Here is a 17,217-nt window from a genome sequence, read left to right as displayed (position 1 = left end):
GCCAAAGCTAAAGAGGTGTCTGGAAGCATATATAGAAAAAAAAGACATGGGATTTGCACCATAGGCAGCAAGAACATTTTGTGGATTGTGTCAAAGTTTCTGATAGGAGGATGGATGTAAGTTAGCATTGTTGTCAATTCAGATGACACAGCTGTGATTATAGATTATAATTTTGCCTTGCTTGACTATTACATGTTGAGCCCCTCACCAGGTGGTGCCACATAATGGTGTCTTCATGATCTGTGCTAGCTGAAAGTATTTCAGCTTTGTTTCTTTCTTCTTCTTTTTTTTCCCCAATCACGTGAGTTTCTCCCAGTGACCTTGGATTCTTTTGTCCCCACCAGCAACAGACACCCAGAAATGGAGACCGGCTTACTGTTGCCATTTGTAATTCAACTGTGGTTTTATAGAGAGCAACATTGGAGAGCATTATGAGGCTTCCTGGTAAGTTTTCTTTAAATGTCATGTGTCCTGCTTATGCAATGTCTCTGAACACACTATTAGTGTAGCTAATAGTGCATGTGGTTTACCAAATCCAAGAAGCTAGGTGGTGTGAAAAATCTGGATTTTTTTTCTTTTTTCCCCCCTTCTTCTTGTGTTGTTTTCCTGGGAGAGTATCCACACACAGCTGCCAGTTATATGTCTTTCCAAGTTTTCTCTCTACATAACCAGGTTCACATGAGTGGGCATCATCCCAATCAGTGATCACGGTTGTTAAATCAGCCACCAACACACAAAAATTTGTGATCGTCTCTCTCTGTCGCCCCAGGGAACAAATGCCACTACAAGCTGAAGTCAAAGTCTGGCAGCAGATGATAATGAGAAGCTGCAAAAACTCTTATAAAGCCTTTGCTTAATTTTGGAATATACAGATTAAATTTTTTACCTTGTTAAGTTCTCATTAATGCAAAAATGTCCCTGTCGTGGGATCAGTAAAGTCTTATCTTATCTTATCAAAATATTAATAATATGAGCCTGTTGCGCACTTTCTGTCTGTATTGAACTTTTCGTGTCACTTTGACTTGTCTTAATGGGAAAATCCTGGGTGAGACTAATTTCATTGCCCTACAAGTGACAAATGAAATCACGCAGACAATAGAAGCACACCTAAATATAGCACAGCCATAGCATTTGGTAAAAATAAACACTTAGTAAGCTGTCGATGTAACTGCTTGATATTGCAAATCAATTAGCTGATGATGCATTTGATCTGCTGCCACAAATAAGCACACATTAACAAGCTGATGCTATCAGGATTTGGTATTTGGCTGACATTTCAGTACAAATTTCAGTATAAATACAAATATAAGATGTGTTCTCTTTTGTTTATATCGGAGAGAACAGACTGATCATGAACTGGAACAATTACATTTCTTTGGCTACTTTTGTCCTCCACGACAAGCTGGTAATCTGTCAAATAGTGGACACATTGATGGGGGTGGGGGGTGTCAGAAAAACAGAGGATGGGAAAAACAAACAGGTGAAGACAAGAAAATGAGTGACGGTAAGAACAATATTGAGGCTTACGAGTAGGCGATGCTGAAACCAGTCAAGTTGTAGGCAGCGTCACTAAAGAAGTGAAGCAGAGCGTAGCCGGACGTTGTCACAACCTCAGGAACTGTCTCATTACCTCTGGTCTCTGGCACCACTAGACCGCTGAGAAAAGAATTCAACAGAAAGGCAATGAGACCTGCAAAGACAGACATCCCCCGTGGACCCAAAATAATAACAGAAGGTTTTCTGAAATGTATTTGGTGTATGATGTGCTCTAGTCTGAAAGCACTGCCACCCCACAGAAAATACATGACAGTAATTAGCCTTGAAGTAAAAAACATTGCAGTGCAGTGGCAAATTAAATTTCGTTTGATTATGATTTTTTGTGGGGACCGGGTTGTCACTTTTAATCCGTGCAATGCACTGTAAATGTACCCATGTCCACACTGAGCCCAAGCTCCCTGCAGGAACTAGTGTTTGTTTTTTTACAATGCAAAGCGGAGGTACCCATCCATAATGAACAATTTAAGTTTACTTACTGTAGGTAAGAATGCTACACAAATCAAGACTATGTATGATCAAATGGCAGATATTTTTATATATTTTTCTTGAAATAGTCCAAATTGCCCCTTTATGGAAACAACTGAACTCTTAACAAGAGATAAGCCTCAGTGGATTAGAATAAGTGGGAGGTTGGTAAAATATTGCAGCATTACTGTTTTAATGAATTTGCATGAAATGAAAGAGTTCCACCCACATGCTTGTAGATTGCTCTTTTTTCCCTTCTAAAGAACAAAGTACAGAATAAATCTCGAGAAAAAGAAGTGGCATTCAGGAATAATGTGAGTAATTGCAGTATTTTCTTTCTATTATTGCTGTATTGTGGTAAGCCAGCAATTATGGGGTCCATTGTTTGGCCATACATGGAGTCATTTGACTGCACAAGCACAAATTTATTGGCACTTTTGAAGCAGTGCCAAAGGGTACCTAAGTCATTTACATATTTCCTCCATTGCACAGCTCTCCTATTCAGACTAGCAGGTGCTCACCTGAAGACAGCAATCAAAGGGGCGTAAATGGAGTCTCCATCATAGACGTACATGTGGTCCCAGCTGCACTCTGTGGCAAAGTGATTGAAGCGAAGCCTGAGTACAGCGTTGGGGCTGGGAGACGGGGAGAGAGGGAATGCAGAATAAACGGGTGTGACAAAAATACTCTTGATAAATATATATACTACCTATAAGCTTCATATGATTCTTACTTTATAGAAGTGTCTCCACTATTCATAAAATCTGTGGTTAAGATCATAAATCGACAGTTCAGGGACTCACACTCACTGCAGAAAACCTTTTTGCTGTATTAAAATCCTTGTGAGATGTGTCCTTGCCTAATGCCAGCACTGTAGAAGATGCATTTCGTGCGGTGTCTGTTCACATGCAGACTATTAGTATCAAGTATGCTAGTTTTGTAAAGGTCCAATCCTGAAATAAACTTTTATTTCAGCTTTAGATAAACCTGCATATGATAATCAACCAATTTTACACATGAAGGCAAACACCAGGGAACTAATCATTGTCTCCCATATGTGGACATGCATACCTAATTGGTTAAAAAATAAAAAATAAAAGTCCTAATGATAATTGATGTGATAAGGACCTAGACGTTAAAATGAAGGAAAATCTGCACTGTACAATCATTGCAAATTTAAATACACCAGGGTGTGATGGAGGAGATTTTTTCTTTTCTTAGCTCATACCTGATTTATTTATTCCTCTTTGACAAATGAATATGCTCTGGAGATTTTATAGCAATCTGTCATTAAAAAATAAATTTTTTTAAAAATGAAGCTATCACTTAAAATCATCCTTCATATTAGCTGAGTAGCACGTTTTAAAGCATGTGTAAAAATGATTGGCAGTAACCATTTAGCATCATTTTTCATTGTGCAGCTTGTTCTAATGAATGCCTCAATGTCTGAAATGGGCACAACAACACGGTGGGCAAAAGTTGTCACAGTAATGTGACGTGTTGTAAATGGAGACATATCAGTGAAGTTTATGTTAAAGTATAACAAGAAAGGAGAAGCTTTGGTGCTTTGGTCCTATCAGAGAGTGTGCAGAACTTTGTAGACTGTCCTCTACATGTAGATGTTAGCTGGGAGCTGACTAAAAGAATATATGTGGAACAACTGGCTTGTGTTGTTGTTGGTCCTTCAGCCACCAAGCCCGAATTTATAAAATACAAAGAGCTGATAACCAGCAGAGAGTTACAATTTGACACTTCCTTTTCTATTCAGTAACCAAAAACCTACACAAAATGACACAAACGCACTACTGTGAATCCCATTAAGTGTCGAGTTGGGAGTTGAAATGTGTTGGCAAGGTGACCTTCTTGTTGTGCAACAAAATGCCTGAAAATCACATTTTCAGTCACAGTCCATGGATATCTGCTCCAAATCTCTTGGCACCCCATCCAGTAGTTAAAGCCTTCTGAAGGGAATGTGTGATATGATATACAAATAAAATTAGCTTGAACTCACTTTTGAGTAACTTTCTCTCATCTTTCTTAGAGAAAATGCAGCTAGTACAGTAAAATAAATAATAGCATATATAATAGTAGTAATATATTATGGAGCCTGAGCTGCCCTTCAGCATTTCCCAAGGAGATCGTGGACATCTTCATTGCTTTGCCCAGAGCTCATCTAACATTCCAGAGCATACAGAGACCATTAAATGTATAACCTTACACACCGTGTTAGAAAATAATGATTGCCATTCTGTGACTTTTACATGGTGGTCTACCACTGTATACTACATGTAGTGCAAGCAAGCATTGTATTTCCATAGCAAGAGAAAAAAATTGCAAATGAAGCACTTTCAGTCGGTGCAGCATGAGCAGTAAATATGCAAAAAGCAACTGCGAAGCACAGTAACTACTATATTCACAGACAAACTCCTTCTTTTTACAGAATAATACAGTCTCTCTTATCTAGAGCCCTTAAGTTAGATACAGAATAAAGTCTTTATCCAAGTGGAAGTAAGTAAGATTAATGATGACATGTGGAAGATAAAAACAGTGGTACTTACAATCCTTCTATTAACCAAGTGCACTTGGTCTTGTACTTATAGTTGAATGGACCATCTGTGAGAGAGCCTGACAGGTCTGTTAACCTGCAGAAAGAGACACAGAGGGGAGAAAACATGAACACAGCGACGCAGTTTAATATGCTCAAAATCAGAAACAACTGGAGGAGTCTGTGACAAAACAGACAAAAATTAGAGTTGAAATCTTATCTTGTGACCCCTACAAGACAAAGATACTCATTCTTACATCAGTGAGGGTCCCCATCAGTGCAATCATGTGACATCAAAGAGTTGTATTTGGGCTTAATGTTTGATTTACTACCACCAGATCAAGCGTGGCAGGGCATGAGCTTTTTTCCCCTCCTTATTTCAGGTTATTCCTTGATAAGAAAATACAAATAAACATTTGTTTTAAACAAACACACTAATCATCTAAAAAGAAGAAGAAGAAAAAACCATTCTTCTTAGCAAAGAATTTAATATTATATCATTTGAATTGAAAATAATAGCTTAAATTATTTAAAATCAACATCCATTTGATGACTGCACAGTAAAACTTTGGCAATATGAAATAGTGAGCACTTTATAACAACTGGTGCTCAGCCTAACTGTTCGCATTTAATTATTTTTTTTATCCCCCAGATTAAGAACATCATACACCCTAAAGACTGCTATAACAGTAGGACCGAGCAGAGACCTTACATGAAAATTATGGACGAGCAGAAGAACATCCACACTAACCAAGAAGGATCCTGTAGCTCAGTGCCCTAAGATCAGTGAGAGGAAGCTGCTATTAAAGTGAGAGATTGAGAGCCTGCAATACAATGGGACCAGTACTGAGCTGCATGGATATAATGAGCTGACCTTGGCAGAAGAGAGCAGTGTTAAAGAAGGAAAACCGCCTGCCATGATGGATGCATCCACTGAGCTGAGGATGAAGACACAAAGCCACACAAACTGGGATGCAACTGTGCCGGCTCTCTGACAAAATCCTATCAGGAGAGATGCTTGCAAACATCAACACAGCTCAACTCATTATCCCCACAACCAACATGTACACAGAAGAAGGTGGAAGCCAGGAAGGAAGTTAGTTGGTAACATCGCCTATTCTTGCTGCCTTTTACTCTTCAGCACATACATTATCTCACACTGTCAAATTCACCTCATTCAAAATGTCAATGTTCCTGTCCAACAAACTGTGTCTACGCAGCCAGTCGGCCTCTTATCACCAGTCTTTTAATCCACTGTGATCTTCCACTCTCCCTTGAAGGGGTCTGGCATGGCGAAGTGATCCTCCTCCTCCCCATTTCTACTGTACATCATGTGTTTTGTTCAGGCACCTCATCCAAAGTCTTCAGGAGCCATGATTTCATCACCACCACCAGTGAGCAGTGTTGGGGGTGGGTGGTGCCTGGGTGAGGGTATCATTCCAGTTGAGTTTTTACCATTTTAAAATGTTCAGTTTCAGTTTTGATTGTTCATTTTAGTATTTTTAACTGTTACTATATGGAGGTTCTGCACAGGTATTAGAATAAGAACACAGCACATTTTCAGTGCAGATAACTCAATAAACAGATGCACCAAAGACTAAAACTAAAGCCTGTAAATTTTATGCATATTTTATGTTATTTCAGTAAATTTTATAATGTACAACATTATTTCTGTGTATCATCTTTTTTTTCCCTCTCAAGTTTTTAGTTTGGTTGAACTCTGTCCAGTCACCATCTTTTACTTTCAGCTAGGATTCTTCTCAGTCTACCTGCCAAAGAATACTTAATATTTTGCACACTCATTTCTTTATTATAAAATTTTCTCCATATTTTCAGCACCACCCACCCCATCAAAAATGTAATTTCCCTTGGTGTGTATTGTAACTCATCCTCTTCGTGCCAGCTTTTATGAATGGAGCTGGTTTTATTGTGAAGACACCATCAGGCTTCACAATAGCAGACACCACGGCTGTATTCATTATTTAATCCTGGATTACATTACATTACATTACATCTTGTAAAACTAAGATTTGTCATCTCCCCTTTTGTCCTTCCTGGTGCTATAGTGGAACCAAAGACTGCCCAACACAGCTCTGCTTTGCAGTCATGTTAATAATTATTATTTTCCCAGGCAGCAGGCCTAACAAGCATCTCAGATTGATTCAGACTGACTGACAGATTGGCAGAATAACAGTATGAGGTGACGAAACATGGCATCCCTCTGAAATCAAGGTGAGACAATCCCTGATGCTGTTGCTATAGCGATCCCAACATGACAAATTCGTGTGACATCTGTAAAAACCAAGATGGTGGTAACCAGCAATTGCACTTGTCAATCAAAGTAATCCCATGCTCAAGGGGAAAATCTGAAAACGCACACTGTCACACACAACATATTGGCGCCACATACAGTGACGATGTCGCCGGCTGCCGCCAGTTGAACACTATGTTACTGTGTGACCGTGTATGCTCATTATCTAAGCCCTCACTATAGGATCTGTGCTCACTGTGGCACACTGCCAGACTAGAAAAAGAAGGAGAAAAATAGAGTGAAACTCATTTTTCTTGTGTCTTTGGGGGGGAAGCATAAAACAAGATAACAGAGACCGACATAGTAGATAAAACTTCATCCACAAAATCACAACATGAGGCAAGCTGAGAGCTAGTTCTGAAGCACACATCGAAAATGGAATAACCCACTGTTTTAAAAAGTATGGTATAAATGAAGATAATTCACTGGTGTAGCATCGGTCTATGTGATTATCCTAACTCATGTTTATGAACTGTGTCCAATGATACACCAATTAAAGACAATTAGTTCTACAATCAATGTAAAATGCTTTCCTCTGACCTTAGACTCTAAGGTCAGCTGAAACAGAACTCAAATAATTCAATCAAGCCAAATAACCTTTATTGTCCCCAAGAGGAAATTTGTCTTGAACATAGTCCTGCTTAATATGAAATAGAGAAAAAGACATTCATTAATGAAAGGCATATAGTATTGCATTACTGCTAATAAAACGTCAAATAGTGATTGAAAGCATAAATGGAAGGAAAAAAAACCTCTAGCAACATATATAGCACAGGAATGAAAAACATTACCGCCATAACTTTGAATAGAAGCATCCATCGAATCAATAAAGGTAAAGCATATTTATATTTGCCATGATGCTTCTCACGCCCAGCAAAACACTTACTGCTGCAATTGTAAAACAGCATTTCATAAGTCATAAACCATCATAAGTTACATTTAGAAGAAACTGCCCTGTCCCTAGCATCCTGCAGAGTGCATACACTCAGTCTTTGAGGCAACAAGTGTTTGTGCGAGTGCAACATTTCACTACATTTCACTCCCAGCTCAGAACCTCAGCCAGGTATGCTGTTTCTGGTAAACAAAGGAACCTAAGGAAGTGCTAACAGATTGCTGCACAGCGGGATGCAAGCTGCAGTAAATGCATACATCCTGCCAGTAAAACAGAAGCACACACATACACTCACACTCACAGACACAATATATGTAAAGGAGGAACAAGACAGGATGCAGAAGGTCTGTCTGTTTTGTTTCCTTTCCATCTCTTCTTCCCTTCACTTCTGCCCATTTACTCCTCCATCTATCCCTCTTCTATCAGTCCCCGCTGATCACAGTTAGATCCCCCGACTTTAATCCTGGATTAGAAGACAAATATTCATGTCATGCTGCTGTAACACTGACTTAAATGTTGATCATATTGATGGTGATCATATTGATGATGATGATGATGATGATGATGATGATGATGATGTTGATGATGATGATGAAAACTCGTTTCTTACTGCTGATGACACATGAACATCTTTAATGTCTAAAACTGAATGTCTGTTCCCAAGATCTATTGTCTATTTTCTTGTCTTATTATTGCACCTGTTTTATTGATGTTCACATTTTTTGAATTTAGGGCCATACTTCACATCCCATTCAAAGAAGGTCATTATGGAAATGCTGTAAAACTTTAGCAAAGAGCTTTGAAAGGTGAAATTAATAAAAATGTAAAGCCATTATCAAAGTCTAAGAAAAAGAGGAAAAGTCCTACAAAGTCACTAACTGTCACTCGTGCAATTTCTTTGCAGTGTGGGTGTTAAATGATGAAGAACTAGAACGAAGCAACATCCCAGCAACCAAAAGCCTAGTATGGCTATTTTATCTTAACCCACAACAGCAACTAAAAGGTTAAAAGGCTGTGCAGTGACAGCGCGAGTTCATAAGCTAGAAAACAAAAGTGAAATAGAAAAGAAAAAAATGCTGGAACGTTTATTCATTCCACACTGTTGCATGCAAGGTTGGAGCAGGATGAAGCTTATTTCAAATAAGATGGTGTAATAGAGGGAATAATGCACACTGACGCACAGATGACCATTCACACTAAAAACTAATCTCAGCTGGAATCTTTGAATCTATTCAGTTATCCAAACATGCATGTAACTAGACTGTGAAGGAAAGCAAGAAGGCCACTCATGCCTGGGTTGAATGCATACATGCCTGCAGAAAAAGTTCCTCAGTGGGTTGAATAAGCCAAAGCTTAAACCGTGCTGATGTGTGGCAGCAGTGAAACGCACTTCCCAGCCTATATTTTTATTATTTTAATTACTGCTTACTGCGTTGTAAACTTCTTAGAAATTCAATTGCAGAACCTCAGTCACTCAGAGTCCATTGTCACTTGTTTTTTTCTTCTTTTTTGTGTTTTAATTGTTTGTGTATTTTTACAGGTACAGTTGCATTTGGGGGGGAAAAAAAACAGCTAATTAGTCATCATACGATTACTATGAGCAAGTGGTAATCAGATGCTAAATACTAATGTGACCGTGTGCAATAGACTGGAAATTTGAAATGGTTGCCTCAAGGACGGCAATCAGGTCTGTCTTCAAAGCAGCTTTTGTGCACAGTTTAGGTTTGTGATAAAATGGAGTCAGTTATATGCAATCTGTGATCATTTGGTGATTAACTGCTATAAATTGACAAGAAAGGACAAATCTGTTGCTGTCTACATACACAAAAGGTTACATTAAACAGATATTCAGAGTCCAGAAATTCCTCCATGAAAAGTGATGTAGTTGCTGCAAGACAGCAATTTAACTGCACAACGACAAATGGGCTTGACAGTCGTGCTTTTATATAGGAATATAACCAGAATACGAACAGTTGGGAACCAGCTGAGTCAAGCCCGCTATTGCAGAAAGACATGTCACAGTTGCACTAATTCAGATTGATAGTAACGTGTTAGTAATCTGCCTGTGTTTAGAAATTAGATGCCAATTATTTGCAAACCTTGACCATTCAGTCTGACTGCAGCCTGCCCATGTTGGAGTGTGACTGGTTGCAGTTAGGTTGCCTCCCACTCTCCTTTGTGATCTGAAGTCGTGAACACAACTATTTGCAATCATTGTTTCCGACAGTTGTATAAGCAGCTATGAAAACAGATGTGTGGGACAATGACCGGTTCACTATATCGCCCAAACCCTAACATTTTGAAACGTGCAAAAATTACTATTCAAAAAAATAGAATCAAGAGTTACATTTTGACAAAGCCTTGGTGTAGCTCTCCTCTGGTTTTCTCAGGCTGAGATCTTCGGCATATTCAGTATCTATAAAAGCATGTGCAAGGTAGATCACATTCATTGTTAATGTGAAGCTGACTGGTGTAGCCTCCTACAGTCCCAACAAGCCGTCACTCCAAACACCTCTCCCATTAATCTTCCCCCCAAAAACGCCTGGCACAGAAGAAGACGGCGTACATGTGTCGGCAGGAAGCCATCACTCACAGGCAGACTCACAGCTAGCTGAGGTTATAAATGGTGAGCAGGGGCAGAAGGCTGGTCATAATACGAGGCCAAAGTCAAATCCTTTACATACACCACAGAATTGGGATCAGGAGTAACACATGCTTATATATTGTACGAAAGCACCGAGGGACGAGCCATGAAAGGGTGACGGTGGCAGAGCAAGAGGAGGGGCAGCGAGCAGACTGATAAAAACAGAGACAGCAATGAGAGCATGAGGTATGGAGGAAGAGAGTCCAGCACCCCCTTGAAATATTCATTTGCTCCGGGTGAATAATTGATGCAGCACAGAAGACAGATGCATGGGGGATAGACAGACAAATGGATGGAAAAAGAACAAGCGGGACCGACAGATTAAGAGAGAGAGCCCAATATCGCCAGGTAGTGTAGTTACAAATCTCCCTTTTCATCTTCTCCCCTGTCACTCTATCCAGAGGGAGGCCTGGCTACACCTTCTGCACCACCTCCCTACTCATTTAATACCATCTGCTCATGTCATGCACACATCTGCTAATGGAAAGCTCAAGGCTTCACTCACCTCCTCATCTATTCAAATTTTTTAAAAAACATATTCTTTTAAAGCAGCATTACTCATGACACCAACAACTTCTTCGTCCCTTTCACACTTTTTTCTCTCGAGCATTTCAGTCTCAGAATAGCAGTATAGTTGTTGTCATATGCTGAAGCTAAATCTTTCAGCTTCTCAGTAAATTATAAAAGGTTGTAATCAATGGAAGTAAATTTATAAGATATCAGAGATTGAGTTAAATGCATTGCTTCACTGATTCAGTCTTATTAGGTAGGGTATGACCGGAAGCCTGTGGCATTTTACTAAAGGTTTATTGCGTTATTGCTGATTAGTTAACATTACTAATATTACTCAGTTGCTTACTTTATGACTTCTCTATTCAGTCTGCTGCAAGATTTGCCAATATTTACTTCTTCAGCAGCCTGATACTGTCACTAGTGGCCAGAGTTAAACAGAAATCGGCCTGGAATCATTGGAATCTGATAAGTCATGTTTAACAGAAGCAGCAGATTATTAACAACAGAATACATTTAGAGTTTGTATAAATGTATTCTGGGTCTGAACTACAGTTGGGCAATTTGCTCATAGTCCAATCATCCTATCTCTTCCTGATGGTCGATGGCCGAGAGCATTGGAGCCAGCGTTATTTATCTTTATTACGTACCCCGTGTGCATAAAAGTGCACAGATGAAAGACAAACACGCATGCAGAGAGTTTATTTCTCATTTCCAACATGAAGAAATGTTTTAAAGTTGATATACAATGCTGATTGATTTAGCCAACTCTAATTAGTGAACACAAGTGCCTGTATTTAGCTAAACAGCTATAACATTATTAAGTCATGACATTTACTGGCAAATGCAGTCAAATTACAATCTGACTTAAAAATCAATAGTCGGAAATATCTTCCTGTTTTCTGTTATTTGATGATGGATCAGTACAACTGCTGCTTACACACATACACACTAACTACTGCTTCTTGTGTACGTGTTCATGCAAGCCAGACAGACACGTCTGTTTTGCAAGTGTCGATTATACGTGGCCCTACCCGTGCACGCTTGGGTAGGGGAGGGGCTGAAACTGCAGGCGTACGCCTTACATACACCTTGAGATTTTACAGAAGAACACAGCATTGACAGTCTCACCCTGAGGGAAGAATTTATGATGCACAGCACTGTAGATGTCTTTAAAAAAAACCCAAAAAAACCCGTGCTGCTTTCTAGCTATGAATCTCCCACTACAAGCTGCTGTTTGGAGACCCAGTTTTTATCAGCAGTCATTAAAGTCGGTTTAGGCTCAGAGCTAATGTTTACTCTCTATGCATGTTTGAGGCTCATAACAAATGCACAAAAGTACCAAGTGATACTTCCAGGAAGTGATTTGAAAATAGCACAGCAAGTGGCCTAGAGGTGCGCACAGAGATGACTTTCAAGGGGAGATTGGCCAAGTTTAAATCAGATTTTTCAGCCTATCCCAGCTGTCTTTAGACAGGAGGTGGGTACACTATGGACACCTCATTTAATAAAGACAAAACACACCATCTTTATGAGCATTTAAAAACTACAGCTCCCAGGAGGATGCCTCAGAAAGTTGGGTGGACATCTGTCTATACTGTTATGCTGTACAGCAGTGCCACAGTTAATGCATCAGGTTATTTAAGATTTAATAAGCCATAATGGCACCTGTAAGGAAATTGAATTACAGCAGTATTAGCCCAGAGAGTCTGCAGTGACACCCTGACTGTCTCCCTTCCCAACTGAATTACAGAACTAAAGTTAAGCAGACTGTCTGCTCACCAAAAAGAGAAGAAGAAATTCAAGGCTACAAGTTGAACTGACAGGTCAATGTGTCTTACTGGCTACATCAAAGCAGCCTTGTAGTATTGATTTTCTCTGTAATCCCCCACTACAGACAGACATTTACTGACCGCTGACTGCACGACAGCCCAGTGACACATTCATACTAGAGAGGAACACATAATCAAAAACAACCGCAGTGACACAAACACACAACCGCACACACAAAGACTTTCAGTGACAGCATCTAGTCAGCTGAGTTTGACATCATCCATGTGAGAAACAAAACGACGCACACATGTTTGTGCTTAGGAGCTTCCAGAGACTGTTTTCATTCCCAGCCCTTTAATCATCACCCTAACCCTTCACAGTACACGCCTGCTCTCAAACTGTGCCGTAAACTGACCTATTAAAGAAGGGAGAGTTGTCCAGAAGTGATTTCACTTTGCAAAAATGCCTTCCCTCATGAAACAGATACACACACACACACACACACACACACACTTTCATACATTTGGGGAAAAAGAAATCATAAAAATTCACAGCCTTGAAAATCCTCCAAGAATAACACCACTCCTGCGCTGTATAGTTTAGATGACCATATTTAGAAAAAACAGCTTGTGGCAGAGACTCGCCTGATTGAATCATATAATTTATAACAATGCACAGCACAGTGGAATTCCCTCTAAGGCCACTCGGTACCCTCCCTTGTGTTAAAAAAAACACAGCTGAGTCTCTGCTGAGGTTGCTGCAGCTTGAGTACACTCAGCAGCACTGTTCACCACTTTTACTACATGGGAATACTTTTCATGGTTGCACATTATATCACAGTATATTGATATGACATAGCAAGTCATATTTTAACGTAAATGATCTAATTTGAAATTTAAAACCATATATAGTATAATGGATCATAGTTCAGGTGCAGATCCAAAATATGCTACACTGTGACATTATATGTTTTGCATTTTACATTCTAGGAAAGTCTAATGGTGCAACGAGGAGAAATACAGATCCAATGTCCTGCCAGCTTTTCCAGCTGAATATTAGGTTACTGAGGTTAGATAATGACTTGACAACTCCTAACCTGAATGAGAGTAGAGTGTCAGGAAGGTTGCCTTTGCACCTCCAAACAACACTTTTGTTTACTTGGGCTTTTTCTGAATATGCCCTCTGAATGACTTTAGAAGGCCCAGTTAAATGTGGTTATATCATCACACACAACACAATAACAACATCATCTAAGAGTACTTTACTGTAAATCTACCCAATAAGTTGGTTGATAAAAGGTTTTGATCCTTTCTGCAGAGAGAGAAGCCTCTTCTATTCATCTGGGAATGAATAACTGGGACCTTATTTTAATTCTGTACATGCAGTTTGCTTGCTTGAAGTGGTGGGAATACTGAAGCAAGAGAAAGTTGGAATTCAATCACAATGGGATTTCAAGTAAAGTTCATTTCTTCTGAGGTAACATTGAGGTAACAATACCAGCAATGTGTCCTCGAATACAGGGTCCCACTAGAGCCTGGGGAAGTTTCCAACTTTTATTCATCGTCAGTGTTCAGTTTTCTGTTGTGTTCAGTCAGTCAAAGACATCTGGGATCCATGAATAAATTATAGATGGGAAATAAAATTGTGTTGAATCGAGAGGAGGCCATTTACAATTTCTGCACTTTTTTTGTAAATATGATATACTAATGAGTTTGTAAATACTTTTATTTTAAAGGAGGCAACACACAGTGACTAGCACTGTTGTCTAACACAAGAAGGTCCTGAGTTTGTCCACCACCGGGCTGCGGACTCGTGTTGCCATGGGTTCTCTGCAGGTACTCCAGCTTCTTCCCACAGTCCAAAGACATGCAATTAGTGGGGTTAGGTTAATTGGTGAATCTAAATTGCCCATAGGTGTGAATGTGGGTGGGAATGGTTGTCTGTCTCTCTTTGTTAGCCCTGTAACAGACTGTCCAGGGTGTAATCTGTCTCTCGCACTATTGTAGCTGGGACAGACTCCAGCCCCCCGACCCTGACAAGGACAAGCAGAAGAGAATGGACAGTATATGTAAGGCACATCGTGTATAATCACTCCGTAAGACTGTGTAGTTTTTGGACAACAGGTTGTAAATGTTTTTCCTACTTTAGTTCTTTTATTTTGAGATCAAAACACGTATGCTACAAAAGCAGAGACTGGCTTTAGCTTTTATTTCATCACAGTTAAATGCAGGACAGCACAAAGGTGAAGTTATTAGCACCATAGCCTCACAGCAAGGTCCTGGTTTTGAATCCACTATCTATACGGGACCTTTATGTATGAAGTTTGTACCTGCCTCCCTAGACTATCACTGACACGCCACAAATCCAGTCATACTGAATGATGTTCTCCGCAGCTCCTCCATGCCCTTTCACATCTGCCACATGTACTGAGGGTCAATATTCTCATCTTTGAGAAGCACATGGTACCAGTGGTGGATATGCTAATTCTTTTACTCTGTGGCTCCACAGTGTCAGGCAATAAGAAAAGGGCCCACTAGAGGACTTTGGGCTCTCAGGCCACCCTCATGCAGTCTGTTTGTTGATTGTTTTGTCAGAGACACTCACACCATCAGTTTGAAGTAGGTCATATTCTAGAGCTCTGGCAGTGTTTTTTCTTGCTCAGACGAGGAGATACCGGAACTGCTGATGGATTAAGGACTTGGTGATGGATTAAGGCCTGCCCGGCGCTCTTAGAGTAGCTGCCTGTCTCCTGGAATCTCCTCCATACTCTTAAGACTGTGCTGGGAGACACAGCAAACCTTCTGGAAATGACATGTACTGATGATGCCATCCTAGAGGAGTTGGACTACCTCTGAAACCTCTGTAGGTTCCAGGTATCAGCTCATGCTAACAGTAGAGACACAGTCAGATGTGTAGAGCTACTTAACTGACCACATCAATATCCCAAAAGTTTAACTGACTTAATGCTAGTTCCTTAATTTTTTTGAAGCAGTGTAAATTGCCCATTATTGTAAATGTGATTGGTTGTCTGTAACAGACTGTCGACCAGGCTATACCCTGCCTCTAACCTCTCTCTATAGCAGCTAAGATAGGTTCCAGCCCCTGAATCTGACCCTGAACTGGACATGCAGAAGAAAAGCGATGGATAATCAAATATAAACGCCTCTCAGATTTCCGTACTGCAAAGTACTTAGTGTTTAAGGTGAGTTTGAGCTCTTTGTCCTGCTGCTTCACTTTCAGAATCACTCGCTCTCTCTCCTGTTTGTCTCCTTACATACACTTCTCTGTTATTGCCACAAACTTGGATTCAACAGTAAATAATATTTTTTCCCCCATTATTTCCCCTCCTGAGAAATTATTTTGAGTACCTGTCTACCCTCTTAACGTATTTTTCCTCAGTGCAGTCTGGCATTTTTAATGAATTAATTTCCATATCAGCAAACTAAGCTTGATGTATGGATCTCGTTAAGATGAGGACACCACTGGGCCTTGTTTTTATTTCTGAATAGGGAAAGGCTTCTCTCCATTGTTTTGAAGGGGACGGTAGATACAGCATTTCTGCTATTTCAAGCCTTTATTTGGATCACATAAGAAGGTCTGATTGTATTATCTCGTCTCTGGTTCACAACGATTACAACACAAAGGCTTTTGGAATTTCATATAATATTCCATCTGGTAATTCACTGTCCTGCGTTAATCTGTTATTTTCAAAAATCTCTAGCTTCCATCCCCCAAGGAAACAGATTAACAGTGTTCTCCACAGTAACCTCAGAGCTTTATATGCCCTCTCTGTCCTGCCACAGTTGCCTTTTACTAGATTCCATACATTATTTCAGCATTATCTTGCCACTGGCAATACATCCACTTTCCAATTTCCAAACATTTATGTTTGTATTAAGTTCAAAGAGTCTTCTGATAAAACAGTAAGTAATATTATCTGTGACACCTCTTGAAGTCTGTGCAAAACTCTCGCAGTGGATAAAATACACAGAAGATAGCGACAGAGCTGCGTAAAGCCAGTGATGGATAACCAGACAAGCCAGAAATGACGGCTGCATTGTTCACACTGAAGAGTGTGCACACAAAGGTGGACACATACACACACATGCCCAAAGGTGTAGGGGTCCCCAAGCTAGGGCCAACAGGGAACAGGGAAGATTGAGATATCTGTGTGTGTGTGTGTGTGTGTGTGTGTGTGTGTGTGTGTGTGTGTGTGTGTGTGTGTGTGTGTGTGTGTGTGTGTGTGTGTGTGTGCGTATCAAACATGCAGCTGAAAATTGAGGGGAGATGAATGGCCAACAATTGAATAACCTTGACCTTCTCTGCAGATATCCTTTATTAAAAATCAAGAAAAGCTCTTCTACCGGGAATAACAAAGGCAGAGAGTGAGACTGTGTGTCTGTGTATGTGAGAGAGTGTGAGTGTGTATGATTGATGTTACTGGGTCTCTATCACCTAAGGTATAGTCATGGTCCAATGGGTTTCACACAGCACACAAAAAAAAACAACCAGTATAGAGA

General features: G+C 39.9%; 1 protein-coding gene across 3 annotated transcripts in view; it reads right to left on the bottom strand.

Annotated features, from left to right (window-relative positions):
- The window catches only part of atrnl1a (attractin-like 1a), a 312,323-nt gene that overhangs the window by 269,983 nt on the left and 25,123 nt on the right, over positions 1-17,217 (bottom strand). For all 3 annotated transcript variants that reach the window (XM_005935431.3, XM_005935428.3, XM_005935430.3), the window contains exons 3-5: positions 4,581-4,664; positions 2,544-2,657; positions 1,528-1,656 (exon numbers count right to left, since the gene is read on the bottom strand). In XM_005935431.3, coding sequence (XP_005935493.1) covers positions 1,528-1,656; positions 2,544-2,657; positions 4,581-4,664 — 327 coding nt within the window. The remainder of the gene's footprint in view (positions 1-1,527; positions 1,657-2,543; positions 2,658-4,580; positions 4,665-17,217) is intronic.

The sequence above is a fragment of the Haplochromis burtoni genome, unplaced genomic scaffold, assembly GCF_018398535.1.
Source record: "Haplochromis burtoni strain Fernald_Lab_line unplaced genomic scaffold, NCSU_Asbu1 Contig_106, whole genome shotgun sequence".
NCBI lineage: Eukaryota > Metazoa > Chordata > Actinopteri > Cichliformes > Cichlidae > Haplochromis > Haplochromis burtoni.
Note: the sequence above shows the minus strand (reverse complement) of the source record. Positions and strands in the feature narration are given on the sequence as shown.